Raw genomic sequence first — 14,007 nt, 5'->3', positions numbered from 1 at the left:
CATTATCCGCCCTGATGAACGCCGTCATTGAACCCCCCCCTCCTTTCTGTCCTCAGGGAACGCTGGACGTCGGGATGATCGACTCTGTTTGTGCGTCAGATAATCCAGAGAGGTGAGAAGACAAAGTAGATGTCTAATTCAGTGACAGCGACTGCTTCGTTGTGACATCACAAAGTCTCCGAAGTCCTGACGGCTGACTTTAAGGTTGTTTCTGAATCAGACTGTTAGGCTTTGATGCTTTAACTGGATTAATAGAACCTGGATCTGATTCAGAACCAGAGCCCACATGGCGGTCTGCCTTTATAAAATATGGGACCTTCAAAGGGAAACTGTCCTCTAAAGGAATTTTTATTTCACTGTCAACTCATCCATCGTTAACTGTCCCTGAAACGTTGGCAGGTCCAACTCCTTCGTCATGATCACGGCGAACCGCGTGCTGCACTGCAACGCCGACACGCCCGAGGAGATGCACCACTGGATCACTCTGCTGCAGCGCTCCAAGGGAGACACCCGCGTCGACGGCCAGGAGTTCATCATCCGAGGTGACAGCACCATCACTTCAAGTGTCTCCGAAGGGCCGCTCAAGGACTGGAGTCTCTCCCAGAATGCACTTAGGCAGAAAAATGAGAGCAGCAACAACACAACAACACACAGAGAGACAAGATTTAGTTTTTCCTTTTTCAAAGAGAAATTTTATGAAACAAATCAAAGAGCCGCATCAATATGATACAGATTTCTCCTTCAGTAACGTCCTGTTTGTTTTTCTGTTTTTCTGCAGGCTGGCTGCACAAAGAGATGAAGAACAGCACCAAAGCCTCGCTGAAACTGAAGAAGCGCTGGTTCCTTCTTACCCACAATTCCCTGGACTACTATAAGAGCTCGGAGCGTAGCGCCCTGAAGCTGGGAACGCTGGTGCTGAACAGCCTCTGCTCAGTGGTTCAGCCTGACGAGAAGGTCCACAAGGAGACCGGTAAGAAGAGGAAGCTCTCTGAGATTTTACCTGTCTGAGTTTTATCTGTGCTGTGTTGAATCTTTTCCTCCGCGGCGGCGGCGCTTACTCACAGGCTACTGGAAAGTGATCGTGTACGGCCGCAAACACTCGTACCGTCTCTACTGCAAGCTGCTGAACGAGGCCACGCGTTGGGCCAGCTCCATCCAGAACGTCATCGACACCAAAGCGCCCATCGACACGCCGACGCAGCAGCTCATCCTGGACATCAAGGTGGGAAACGTGTGAAATCAAGGCCATCTTAAATCAGTATCAGTGAATTCCTGATAATCAGCAGGGCTCGTCTGCTCTCCTGCAGGAGAACTGTCTGAACTCTGAGGTGGTGGAGCAGATCTACAAGAGGAACCCCATCCTCCGCTACAGCCACCACCCGCTGCACTCCCCTCTGCTGCCGCTGCCCTACGGAGACATCCACGTCACCGGTGAGTCCCCGATACGCTGAAGGCGGACTGAGCTACGCTCCCTCCAAAGGTCTGGTGTCTGAATGCAAAGAGAGAAGGATGGCTTTTATTTTTATTTTTATTATCCCCCTGTGAGACATTAAAGGTCCCAAACTTTACATCTCTAAAGTTTCATCTGAGACGTTGAATCCAGCAGATCAGACAACCTGTTGATCAGTCCATCAATAAAAAGCACAAATATCTATACTTCTAATAAAATAGATCTACAAATAGACAAATTCTATAAAACAACTGTCAGATTTCAAAATATTTCATAAAATTTGAGCTTTAGTTTGATAATTGTGGACTTCCTCCCCTCTGTCCCGTTCAGCTCCAACACACAGGAGCTACACGACGCTGCAGGACGAAGCCCTCAAGGTGTTCAGCTCTCTGCAGCACCTAGAGGGCGTGGCCGACCCGGTGCCAATCATCCAGGGCGTCCTGCAGACCGGCCAGGAGCTCAAACCGCTGCGGGACGAGCTCTACTGCCAGCTGATCAAACAGACCACACGGCCGCCGCAGCCAGGAAGCCCCGGGAACCTCTGCAGCTGGAAGATCCTGGCCTGCATGTCCTGCACCTTCATCCCCACCAGGAGCATCCTCAGATACCTCAAGTTCCACCTGAAGAGGTATAAGAAGTTTTTACACATCAGCTCAACATTTTGGTTTTTATTTACCTCGGTGAGCGTTCATAAATCTCCTCTGCAGGACCCGAGAGCTCTTCCCGGGCTCAGAGATGGACCGGTACGCCGCCTTCGCCATCGACTCCCTGAGGAAGACCCGGGCCAGAGAGAATGTCCCCTCGCAGGAGGAGATCCGAGCCATCGTGGCACGACAGGACATGAGTACGACTGTTCACTGCCACGGAGGAGGCTCCTGCAAGATCACCATCAACTCCCACACAACGGCCGGAGAGGTAGGTAGACGCTGGGGCTGCTGGGACACGGGCCCGTCAGGATCCTTGGTCAGGGATTTCTCTGAGCTTCGGGCTTTGAGGTGGTCACAGCTGATTGTGTAATTGTGTGTGTGTGTGCGCGGCAGGTGGTGGAGAAGCTGATCCGAGGCCTCACCATGGAGGACAGCAGGAACATGTTCGCTCTGTTTGAACACAATCACACCACAGAGAAAGCCATCGAGAGCCGCACAGTGGTGGCCGACGTGCTCGCCAAGTTTGAAAAGTAGGCGTCAACTGTGCGTGTGCGTGTGCGTGTGCTTGTGCCTGTGCTTGTGCTGTTACTGACTCTGGTTCTGGTCTCCAGACTGTCAGCCAGTCCAGACGAACACAACACGGGCTGGAAGTTTTACTTTAAGCTCTACTGCTTCCTGGACACAGACAACGTGCCCAAAGACAGCGTGGAGTTCGCCTTCATGTTCGAGCAGGTAGGAAACCAGCTGAGTCATCAGATTTACACCTCAGGACGACAGCTTTGGCAGACAGACCAACAAGCCGATGATGATATCTGGTCTTCAAACCATCTTCCTTATAGGTTTATATAATTCTATTATGCATCTGAGAAAATATTCCATACTTTCTGATTATTCTCGTCATCTGATCACATTGTGATGACTTTGAGTGACATTCTGTTAAGATAAGATTAAACAATGATGTCATCTTTTGGAAAAGAGAAAATAAGAATTTATTGTGACACTTCAAAACTCTGCTCACTCCGGCATCATTAGGTCTCAGTTTGTCATCGATCTGGTGCTGATATAGAACAGTCTTCCCTCCTGCTCAGTGATTTCCTGTTTTCCATCCTCAGGCCCATGAAGCAGTGATTCACGGTCAGTATCCGGCCCCCGAGGAGACTCTTCAGTTCCTGGCCGCCCTCAGACTTCAGTACCTGCTGGGCGATCACAGCTCCCAGGCCGGCATCCCCGAGATGTCCCAGGTGTTCCCCATGGCGCGATTACGGGCGCGGGTGCAGAACTCGGCCAAGACGTTCGCTTCAGGCTCCGGCTCGGTGGCCGAACGCTCGGGAACGTCGGAGAGGAAACGCTCGAGCTTCTTGGAGGGGACGCTGAGGCGGAGCTTCAGGAGCGGCTCGCTGAGTCGGCAGAAGCTGGAGGAGGAGAACAGCCTGGAGGCCTGGATGAGGGAGGAGGTGGCAGCGGTGAGAACCAGCGTGATGGACAAGTGGAAGAAGTTGCAGGGCATGAACCAGGAGCAGGCCATGGTGAAGTACATGACGCTGGTGAAGGAGTGGCAGGGATACGGGTCCACGCTGTTCAACGTGGAGGTGAGCAACCGGAACCAGGTCCAGGTCTTCTGCTCGATTGTCCGGTCTGGCCTGAGCTCTCCAATGTTTGTCGTTTCAGTGTCGGGACGGGTCGTTCCCCAGCGAGCTGTGGCTGGGCGTCAGCCGGGAGGCCATATCTGTGTACAAACGAGGAGAGCTGTGGCCCCTGGAGGTCTTCCCATACGAGCAGATCCTGTCCTTCGGCGCTCCGCTGCCCAACACCTACAAGATCGCCGTGGAGGGCCGAGAGCTGGTCTTCGAAACCCAAATGGTTCGTACGAGCTTCTGAATGCTTCTTTTGTTGGCGTCCTGGGAACATTTTACAGATTAACAAACATTCACCAAACTTTGGAAAACAGACCTTTATGGGTGAAACCTTGTGATGAAGCAATCCTCCTCTTCCTCCTCCTGCAGGTCATGGACATCGCCAAGCTGATGAAGGCCTACATCAGCATGATCGTCAAGAAACGCTACAGTAACTGTCAGTCCATCAGCAGCCACGGGAGCCAGTGTAGCGCCTGGTGAGGTCCGACCTACGAGCTGTGGCCGCCGCCCTCAGTGCAGGGACGCCCATCATCAGCGCTGCGGAAAGAGCTGCTCGTACATGTGACTCTGGAAAAAAAAAACAAAAAAACAATGCTCTTAATGTTCACCAGCTCAGTTTTTCCTTCGTGACTTCTTTTGTTCCAAAACACATCCACCTCGACAGTTCGTAAACATTTCAAACTGGAAGGAGTTCACAGGAATCCGCTTTGCTTAGGTTAAACCAAAACACCAAGCTGCTGCACAGCACAGCCTCAAACTGGAGCTGGGAAGGTTGTCAACGAGAAAACAAACAGGACAGAACAGCTGAAAGTTTCAACAGAAGAATTCAGTCATGTGACTGAGCAGCATAAACCTCCCACACCTGGAAGTCAGGAGGAAATGAATCAGCCAACTGGCTGTCACGGAGGTTCTCTGCGAAGGCCCCGGGGCCTCCAAAGGTGTCCTGTTTGGGCTCATTGACCGTAGGTCTGTCTGTCTGTGATGGACTGGACCCCGCCCCTCACCCAGAGTGAGCTGGAAACAGATCAGAGGTAGAAGATGACTGAATGAATAATCCAGCGCTGAGCTCAGATAAAGTTCTGTCCAAGAACAAGTGAAACGCTGAGAAGTGGAAATGGAACAGAAACACAAAAGAAGAAAACAAATTCAACTTTTCGCTGTTTCTCAGGCCAAAGAATATCAGCTGAAGGTTCATCACATTGATTTCTCATTTAGGGGGAATTCAATCCCAAACTTGTTTAAGTTCCTGAGTTGAATGTGTTACAGCAACACAATCAGGTGTTTGGATTGGTTTTGGATCAGGTTTTTGCTCCTGTGTGTGTGTGTGTGTGTCTGTCTGCAGGCTGAATGTGAGAAAGAAGCCTTCGGCTCTCGTCAGCTGATGAATACGAAGCTCACCTAAGTGCCTGTTCAAACTGCAGCAGGGCGACCTTGTTCCCTTCAACCACTGCAGAACGAGTCCTGAACAAAATCCAAAGCTGCAGAGAGAGCGCCTTCACTTTTCCATCTCCTCTCTCAGGCTTCTCTCTGGAGCTCCAGTAATAACAGCCAGCCAATCAGAGGAGAGGAGCTGATCCTCGCCTCTGATTGGCTGGCCGTTTCCTCAGTGTAACTCAGGTGTTGTTTGATTGGCTCGCAGCGTAACGTTGGACTTTTCCGTTCAGTGTAACATTTCACTGGAGCTCCGCAGGCGGCAGATCCATCCAAAGACGTGTGCAGGTTTCTTCTACAGTGCCTTGTTGTATATTGTGTACACTTACTTTGTTTCCTTGTTTTGTTTTTGGTATAATGTGCAATGTTATATATAAATATATATTATATAATCACGTGGCTGTACATTTTATACTGTAAGTCTTTGCCTTCTGTTTCCCCTGACTGATGAAATCCTGTATTTTTCTCTACACAACCAGCCGACTGTTAGTGGAGCTTACACACAATCCTGGTAACTTTTTTTTTTAATCTGTATTAGTTGTGTTATGAGAAGACCGTTCTAACAATAAATGAATACAAATTTGGTCTGAAGTGACTCGACTCATTGCTTCTAATTATTTCTGTTTATGCCAAAGGTCTGACTGAAAATTACCAGAAGGGCTCAACAATCACATTCAATAAAAAAAAAAAAAAAAAAAAAAAAAAAGTAAATAAAAAGGGGATTTACCTTCCAGGGTCAAAGGTCACTGAACACTTCCTCTGATGCCATTCTTTCTTGTGGGCATTGAATTGGCTTTGAAGTGTGACATCATCAGCGACATCACAACCTACTGAGCAGAGTTTGTAAATAGGACCCCGAACATCAGAGCAGTCAGTCAGTTTTTGACGATGGCACGCAGACGCAGACAGGCCTCCCGCCCCGTTCGCAGACGCAGGCGACCTCGCAGGTCCCCTGCTCGCAGACGCAGGAGGGTGGTCCGCCGCAGACGCTAGGCAACGTCAATGACCAATAAAGACTGTGGTATCTGAATGACACCCCATATCAAGCTTTTTTTTTTTTATGTAACAGGAACAATATGACATCACCAGTGACATCACACCATACATGACAGGATTATTCCTTAGAACCAATTAAACTACAGCTTCTCAGGTTAATTAGTGACAGCCATGTTTTGTGATTTCACTGGTGACATCATCAAGCATTCATTCTACCTAGTGATGTCATTAAGGAAGATACATGACGTGTTTCAGCTTCATTTTCATCGTTTGTGACTCATTCTCCATGACATCACAGTTCATGACATAATTTATCTCGTCCTCCATCCTTTTGTCAATCCGTAAACATCAAGTCAAAGGAATGAAAATAATTTTTTACAGTAAAAAAATGTACCTTAATCTGCAGCCTGATGAAGCTCGTCTCCTCTTCACCCCGTCAGTCCACCCTGGTTCATGCCACTGTCCCACAGCGGACGCCGGCACGCCTCAAATCCAAACGCAGGAAAATAGACCAGACTGCTCCTCGTTTATAGAAATATTCTTTATACATTACATCCATGTTACATTCAAAAAGAAATAGAAAGACAGCCAACAGCAAAAGTCACATTCAAGTTATTTCTGTGCTGCACATTGCAACGTCGTCACCCAGCCTCCTAAGGCACCAAAAAAATCTAATGTCCCGAAGCCCGTCCACACCCGAACACCACAGGGCCCCTGGAAGCCCAACAGAACGGCATACAGACGGATCAAAACCACGATTTTAAACAGCTGTATTTATACCGACAAGTCCTCCGAGGACCGGCCCTTCTAGCAGCCAAACCCTCTGATGCTGAACGGATGTTGAGATGCCAGAATATTACAGACACTGAGAACGACGAGATATAAAGTTTAACTGACATTCAAAACCGTTCACATCTGCTGCATCATTTCAGCTTCCTGACATCAGGGTTTGTTTTTTTGTGCTCATCTGTCTAAACTGCTGACTCACATCACTCCTTAAATTGCCCTCCAGGAAATTTTTGTTCAGTCAAAGTAAATCTTCAAGTATGAAGGTTTATCATCTGCTTGTGAGTATTTCCCCTAAATGCTAAAATTCCTTTGTACAAAACAAAGATAAAGACGACGCCTTTTCTCTTCTCCAGCAGCCTTCGATAAGGATTCTGTTTGAATCTGCAACTTCCTGTTTCACGTTCCAAGTAAGAAAAACAACAGCTGACCAAAAATAATCCAGCCTCGGCTGACCATAAACCCATCAGCCTCCATCCTCCCGTCTTCAGGAGACGCAAATCAGGCTAAGTGTTGAAACAAAGCAGGCTTTATGTTCGAAACCAAAGAAAGAGTTATTTCAATGACAACCTGCTCAGTTATTTCGTTCTCACTTGACAATCTTTGTTGTTCTATTTCAGTAACTTGCCCCCCCACAAAGCGCAAAGGTTTCTTGTTTTTCAAGCTGTGTCCTAATTCAGAGGCCAAATCCTTCAGAGATTCACTGAGCTGCTAACAAACAAAGAGTCTGAAGATCAGAACTACAGCTCTGGGCCTGATCCTGGCGATCCGGCGATAGGTAAGCAGTAGCAGAGGAATGAATATATACTGTGAATTTGAAGTGTGCAGTTTTTTAATGAAATTAAAGGACGGTGGTTCCCGACCTGCTCGACTCCGTCTGGCCCAGATCTGCCAGCAGTAGCTTTGTGGCCTTCAGCGTTATAAAGTTATGGCACTGTAAAATAAATTGTTACCAGACTATCCAAATATATTTTCATCGGCTTAATGCTGCGTTTATGTCGTGTTGTTTCTTTTGTAATTGCTGACTAGCTGACATGATTACAACCATCATAAATGATCTGTTGCTAAATGATGCAGATTCAAACAAGTTTGGGTGCAACAAATTAAAGTTGAAGGTCAATTAAAACCAAATTTAAGGGAGCTATTATTGACCACAGCCAGCTCCGTCCCTCCCATCAGTGTGTGTGGACGCTGACCAACAATCGGGAAAAAGGAGGCGTGTGCTTCATGTTCGTCTTCTCAGCAAATCAGAATCTGTGTTTCTCATAATGAAACGTACAAAAAAGAACAGGTCACTTCATTTAACTGGTGAAGTTGATTTGAGGACCGGCCCCAGAGGAGATAAACAACTCTATTTCATTAAGAAATCATAAAAAAAACAAACAACAGATCGTGTGTAATCCCAGCAAATCTCCGATGGTTCCCTCCCAGTACAAACCATCAGCTGTTTTCTTCCTGCTTAAGCTCCGCCTGCCGTTAGACGGACGTTACACGAATGACGACCTCTCCTGAGTCACTGTCCTGGCTGAGGTTGTTCCGGGACACCAGTCTGGGACAGAAGGGGGCCACACAGAGGCAGGTCCAGGGCCGCGCCCCCAGCTGGGTGGACTGTAAAGGGCCACTGGGCCCGAAGGTGACCAGGGGCAACCAAAGCGTCCTGGGGGCCAACGAGGAGTGGCCGGTGCTCGTCTCCTCCATGTCCTTGGCCTTGTCGTAGCTCTGGACGTCCCAGTGGAGGTTTACGGCCCGCCAACGCATGAAGACGTTGTAAACCGCCGCCCCCTCGTGGACGATTAAGCCTGTCACAGAGACAGAAATGGAAACATGAACACACACGTCCTCTTTTACTTTCAGCGGGCGAAATTTGCCATGACATCAATCGACTGTTGCCATTGGACGTTGCCTTTATGAGGTCATTTGGTATACAAAGTGTCTCTGACATCAACAGGGGGCGTGGCGTGTACAGTTAATGAAAAAACAAAACAGCACTTTGTGGTTTTCAGACAAACATCAATGTGTCCCATCAGCTCTGTAACTTCAGCTGACGTTTGTGTTCACGTGAAGGATGAGGACGACTCATCCTTCGTGTGGAGTCACGATTGGCGCTCTGCCGGCCTCCTCACCTACACAGACCAGGTCCATGAAGCCGTACATGCCGTAGCAGATCTGAAAGAGGATGTCGCGGCGCTGCCAGACGGCCTGCGGGCTGAGAGCTGACCACAGCAGCCAGGAGATGCTGGCCACCAGGAAGAGAGAGCCCAGGAACACAGCGATGATCTGCACCTTCTCCACCAGGGTGATGGTGATGGACTGCCACTGAACACAGAAGACACAACACGTCAACACGATCCAAAACTGAAACTGTGGCATCATGAGCTGAAGCAGTCTGGAGGACCTCAAATGACATCTATCTAAATAAATAAATGTAGAAATACAAAAGTAAATATAAATAATAACAATAATTCAGGCTGCCAACTTTACAGACTGACTGCCGATATAAAAGGCACATGATGTTCATCTGTGAGGAAAATGATCTTTGTGAGCTCTTTTCCAGCTGGTCTGATGGAAGACAGTTTATTCTTCACAGTGGAGGACACTGAAGAACAAACAACCTCCAGGCCACCAGGAACTGTCCCGGTTCGTTCAACGAGAAAGGAGATGAACAGAGGCTGTTTCTGGGCCAACTCAATAAAAAAGGAAAATAGGAAATAGGGAAGAAGAAACCAGAAAGTAGAGAATACATTTGAAAACAACAGAATATCAGCGTTGATGATGATGGTGGAGCTCATTTGAGGAAGTTGAGCTTCAGCTGTTTGTTTGTTCGGTCTGCCAACGACTCAAGTCCCGTCTGGAGCAAACAGATCTGAAGGAGCCCGAATGTTCTCCGGCAGGAGAGACGATCCAGGACGTGGATATTTTTAAGCTTCTGTCTGTTCATGTTCGGGGGACTGAAGGGATCCTGATGTAGCTCACTGTGTTTCCCAAACCAGGTCTGAGCGTCAAACACTCAGCAGCCTCACAGTCGAAGCTCCTTCAGCGTCACCGCTTTGAGCTTTCTTAAAAATCAACCACCACAGTATTTCAGATACACTGAAGCTGTTTCAGTGAAGCGGAGCAGAATCTGGAACTACACAAAGAAGATCAGAGCAGCAGAGGAAGTGATGGCTGCTGGGCTTCAAGCAGAAAGTCTCCTGGTCCGCCTGGATCACACTGAGTGCTCATGTCGTCAGAAAACGGCCATTTTAATATAAATTATGGACTTTAACATAAAAGGTCTCGGTCAGTGTGATTTTTACCTGCCACGGTCTCTTCATGTTGATGGCGATGACCTGGAAGCGGTAGCAGCAGAGCTCGCAGGTCCAGCAGCCCCGCTCACTGATCCACTTCAGCAGGCAGTGCTGGTGGGTGTACCGGACCGACCCGTCACACCGACACGGGTTCAGCAAGTCGCCCTGGACAAACACACACAAAAAAAAAACTGAGTTCATGAGTCGATCTGCTCTGTTTCACTGAACATTTCTGTATATTACAAAACAGAAACCAGCAGGTCCAGAAAAACCAGGAGGCTCAAACCGGATCCAGGTTCAGGCCTCAACCCTGACCCTAAAATCCCAGATTTGGTTCAGTCTCTGGCTAAAGATATGATGGACTAAAAGAAGATGGTGTGACAGGTCGAGTGTCACGATGCTCAACGTGAGGAGACCTTGAAATTAATGAATTGCTGCACATTAAATAAAAAGATTATAACCAGCATGACTAAAAATCAAGAAAAATTCTGCACTTATTTTAAGGAAATTGACTGAAAACTAACAGAAACAAAAGAAAAGTCTACTCACTCCTGCATCATTGGACAATCTCTGTAAAGTCCAAGTAAAGGTGGGAAAGCGTCGAGCAGATTTCTGCCCGTTTCGTCATTTGAACGTCCCTCTAAAAATATTTAACAATCTCAAATGAAAGCACGCAGCATGACAAAAGCAAAGCTACTCTCCAGGGAAAGGAAACAAGTTCCTTTCCTGCTTAATATTCAAATCTTGTCTGAGGCTTCTGTAGAAGAAAGGAACCTTCGGATCAACAGAACAGCCGTCTCCGTGGCGTTAACCTAATATCCGTTCTCGAGGTGTACGTGTCAACGTTCCCATCATCTACAGTCAGTTCGGTCTTTTCTCTCTGCAGCTCATGCATCAAAGAAAATACACGACTTGTTCTGCCAGCAGCGCTCAGATCAATGGTCATTTCTCAAAGCCAGAATGCTGGCAGATATTAACGGCGGGAAGCAGCACGACATTAATCATTACGGCCGTATATATCCGTTCCTTTGGGCGTTCTTTCCCTTCTTTGACCTGCCGCCTGGACGCTGAGTGCCATATTAATAGTATATTAAGGTCAGCGGTCAGCGAGCTCGTTTTTCATCACGTCATATTAACCTTGTGGGTTTAAAAGGACCTGAGAGGCTTTGCCTGAATGAACGGACACGAATCAGCTGCCCTCTGAAACCTTGACTGATAAAACTATTTTAATGTTTCTGGATGCTCTGAGGCCACTTACTGAAGCCAACGCTGCTTAAACTGAAGGTTGTGCTGACAGACACGCACTAAGACAGAGGATGCTTCACTAAAACACAAACGCCTAATTATCATCTTCACCCTCTCGTAGTGTTCATCAGCGGACGAAGCTCGTAAGTCGTCAAAGAGCATCAACTCAAAGTCTCCTTACTGGCGTGCTTGAAAGCTTTCAACCCCATGTCATGGTGTTGTGCAACTCCAGAAGAAGATGGGGCTTTTTCTTAATGCCGGCTTTTGTTCTGGAGCGTTTGATCATCTCTGAGGGTGTTCATCAACAAATCTAACAACATTTTGTCAAAGAAGTGGAAGACGGATGAGCGCTTTAATCAATTCATAGATTTTACAAAAGCAGCCGAAAGCTCCAATTAAAGCTCATTGGTGGGAATTTTCTGTCCAAAGATCTTCTCTGGAGCCTGAAGAGGACTGCTAAATGTGGTGTTCAGTAAGGGGACATCGAGTTTAGATTGTTCTGTCAGCCCTGTTTGTAAAGTCAGTAATTATCTGTCAAGTTCAACTTCAACCGCCCTGTTTGGTTTGGTGACTCACACAGAAACAGTTTCTGAAAAGGGCCTGATGCTGGTTTGGTCTTTTAGTCGTCTTAAATAACATCCTGTTCTCACTCTGTCTGCTCAGATATGAATATTTAAAGCGTCAAATTTCTGTTTTGCTATTTTTTCTGATAACTCATGAGCTTTCCTGGCCTGCGGCCTCGTATCAAAATCAAATATCAGTCTGGACCCGGAGGCAGAGCTATTAGATTAGCCCTGCTAATAGGTTGTAGCCACGTTCAGAGGCAGGATATTCACTTAGGCATTTACTGCCCTGACTCCTCTCCTTTCCCTTCAGCTCTGGCGGGGATGAATCGTCCCACATCCAGTCTCGCTGTCACGAAGCAAACAGGCCGAGAGAGTGTCAGATTTCAGAGACGGTTGGACAGAGTGTCCGTTTGTCCCTGCTGGTCCACGCCTGTCCGTCCTGCTCCAGGATGCAGACGGCTCCACTGACGCCTGATGATGTTTCTTATTAAGAATGGATTAGAAGGAAGCCACAGTCATCCACCTCTGATATGAGACGAACTGAAGTACAAAGCATGAACCCACTAAAGGGAACTCCTGTGTGTCTGATGATATGAGGATTAGAGCCAAGCTGCATCTTTTTAAAAGCAGGTCTCAGAGTTTGGAAAAATGTCAACAGCCATCAGAACGTTTTGAACATTCTGATGTCACAACAAAGCAGCCAAAGTAAGCCCCGCCCTCCTGGGCCCGCCATGAAACCGAACAGGGTTCACGTGAAATCTGCTGTTTTTCTCATATCACCCATAAGCTCAGACTTCAACATGATCTTTCCTGAAGCTCCTCAAGCTTTACGGCAAATCTTCAGCTGATCAGTCTTAATTTGTTATTTTCTCTAAAGTAAACTAAGTTTGAGGTAAAAAAAAAAAAAAAAAGGTAAATTTCTATAAAACGAGTCAAACTGTTGGAAATGGAAACTGATGAAGACGAACTTTCTAAGGTCAGCAGTTCTCAATGTCCTTCGGGGGGCCTTTGGGGGGGTCATCAGCAAAATCCAACTCTCAATCCAGCAAAAATGTGTAAAATGTAAGTGTGTGATGTATTTTTAAATATCCACTGACGGCACAGTAAGTGGTTGTGGTTCCAGCTGTGATGACACAGGAAGCTAGTTCATTAGCCTCAGCTGCTTTTACTCTCACTGAGAGAACTTCCTGCCCCCCCCCCCCTTCTGATGTGGCCCTGGTTCTGGTTCTAGTGGGGGCCCCTGAAGGTCCCAAATGTACCCTGACTGGCCCTTAAATCAGGGTGCGACCTGTTCACCTAATTTTAATTAGCCGTCAGCCAATCAGCGTGCAGCCTGCTGGATCTGCCCCCCCCTAAAAAGGTTCTGGTAAAAGGTTCTGAATGTGACTGCAGACGCTGGCCCGGGTCGGCCCGTTTACCTGCTCGGCCCCCTGGAAGCAGATCCTGCAGCTGGGAGTGGGGATGCAGGTCTCGCTGCTGCAGTTTGAATGCATCGCCTGCGTCTTGCAGGTCGTTCCCCCCACCGCCCCCTCCTCTCCGGCCCCCCCACATGTGTCCTCCCCGGCGGATGGCTCCTCTGCCGGCCCCGCGTCGTCCTCCTCAGCGGGGCGCGGACGTCCTTGGCAGCCGAGCGGTGCGCCCCCCTCCCAGGTGTGGCGGTGGGAGCCGGCGGCGGCCCCCCTGTCCTCTGCGTCCTCCGTGCTCATCGTCAAATGAAAAGTCCAAATTCAATTGCATAGATGCCGGACCCCCCCCCCCCACCGAGCCGCCTCAGTATCCGCCTGCACAGCACTGCGACGCGGGGACGTGATGCAGCCTTCCGGCTCCGGACGGACAACGAGCCGAACCGAGCTGAGCTCCGGCGGCCGGACCTACCGGGAGGCGGCCCGCTGCTGCGGCTGGAACCGCCTCATGAGCTCCGGAGACCCGGGGAGCATTTCCGAGCAGCCTCCGTGCATCTCACCG

The 14,007-nt window shown here is 48.4% G+C and overlaps 2 protein-coding genes across 2 annotated transcripts in view; one reads left to right on the top strand and one right to left on the bottom strand.

Annotated features, from left to right (window-relative positions):
* myo10 (myosin X) overlaps window positions 1-5,762 on the top strand; it is a 65,194-nt gene extending 59,432 nt beyond the window's left edge. The window contains exons 30-41 of the mRNA XM_029524087.1: window positions 57-112; window positions 400-542; window positions 779-970; window positions 1,065-1,222; window positions 1,308-1,431; window positions 1,781-2,078; window positions 2,158-2,365; window positions 2,491-2,627; window positions 2,709-2,829; window positions 3,210-3,686; window positions 3,766-3,957; window positions 4,101-5,762. Coding sequence (XP_029379947.1) covers window positions 57-112; window positions 400-542; window positions 779-970; window positions 1,065-1,222; window positions 1,308-1,431; window positions 1,781-2,078; window positions 2,158-2,365; window positions 2,491-2,627; window positions 2,709-2,829; window positions 3,210-3,686; window positions 3,766-3,957; window positions 4,101-4,211 — 2,217 coding nt within the window. The 3' untranslated portion in view covers window positions 4,212-5,762. The remainder of the gene's footprint in view (window positions 1-56; window positions 113-399; window positions 543-778; window positions 971-1,064; window positions 1,223-1,307; window positions 1,432-1,780; window positions 2,079-2,157; window positions 2,366-2,490; window positions 2,628-2,708; window positions 2,830-3,209; window positions 3,687-3,765; window positions 3,958-4,100) is intronic.
* Window positions 5,763-6,037: 275 nt separating this feature from the next.
* marchf11 (membrane-associated ring finger (C3HC4) 11) lies at window positions 6,038-13,748 on the bottom strand. The gene is made up of 5 exons (XM_029524909.1): window positions 13,461-13,748; window positions 10,241-10,396; window positions 9,068-9,260; window positions 8,436-8,743; window positions 6,038-6,151 (listed from the first exon to the last, which is right to left on the bottom strand). The coding sequence occupies exons 1-5, from the start codon at window positions 13,746-13,748 to the stop codon at window positions 6,038-6,040; spliced, it is 1,059 nt and encodes a 352-aa protein (XP_029380769.1).
* Between the last annotated feature and the right edge of the window lie 259 nt (window positions 13,749-14,007).

Source organism: Echeneis naucrates, chromosome 17 (genome assembly GCF_900963305.1).
Source record: "Echeneis naucrates chromosome 17, fEcheNa1.1, whole genome shotgun sequence".
NCBI classification, from domain to species: domain Eukaryota; kingdom Metazoa; phylum Chordata; class Actinopteri; order Carangiformes; family Echeneidae; genus Echeneis; species Echeneis naucrates.
The sequence above is the reverse complement of the archived record's forward strand: the minus strand, read 5'-3'. Positions and strand labels throughout refer to the sequence as shown.

Coding starts and splice junctions, on each gene's coding strand:
- marchf11 (XM_029524909.1), bottom strand. CDS start 13,748: ATGAGCACGGAGGACGCAGAGGACAGGGGGGCCGCCGCCGGCTCCCAC. Junction 10,397..13,460: donor GCTTCCAGGGGGCCGAGCAG/GTAAACGGGCCG, acceptor GTGTTTGTCCAG/GGCGACTTGCTGAACCCGTG. Junction 8,744..9,067: donor CATGGACCTGGTCTGTGTAG/GTGAGGAGGCCG, acceptor TCTCTGTGACAG/GCTTAATCGTCCACGAGGGG.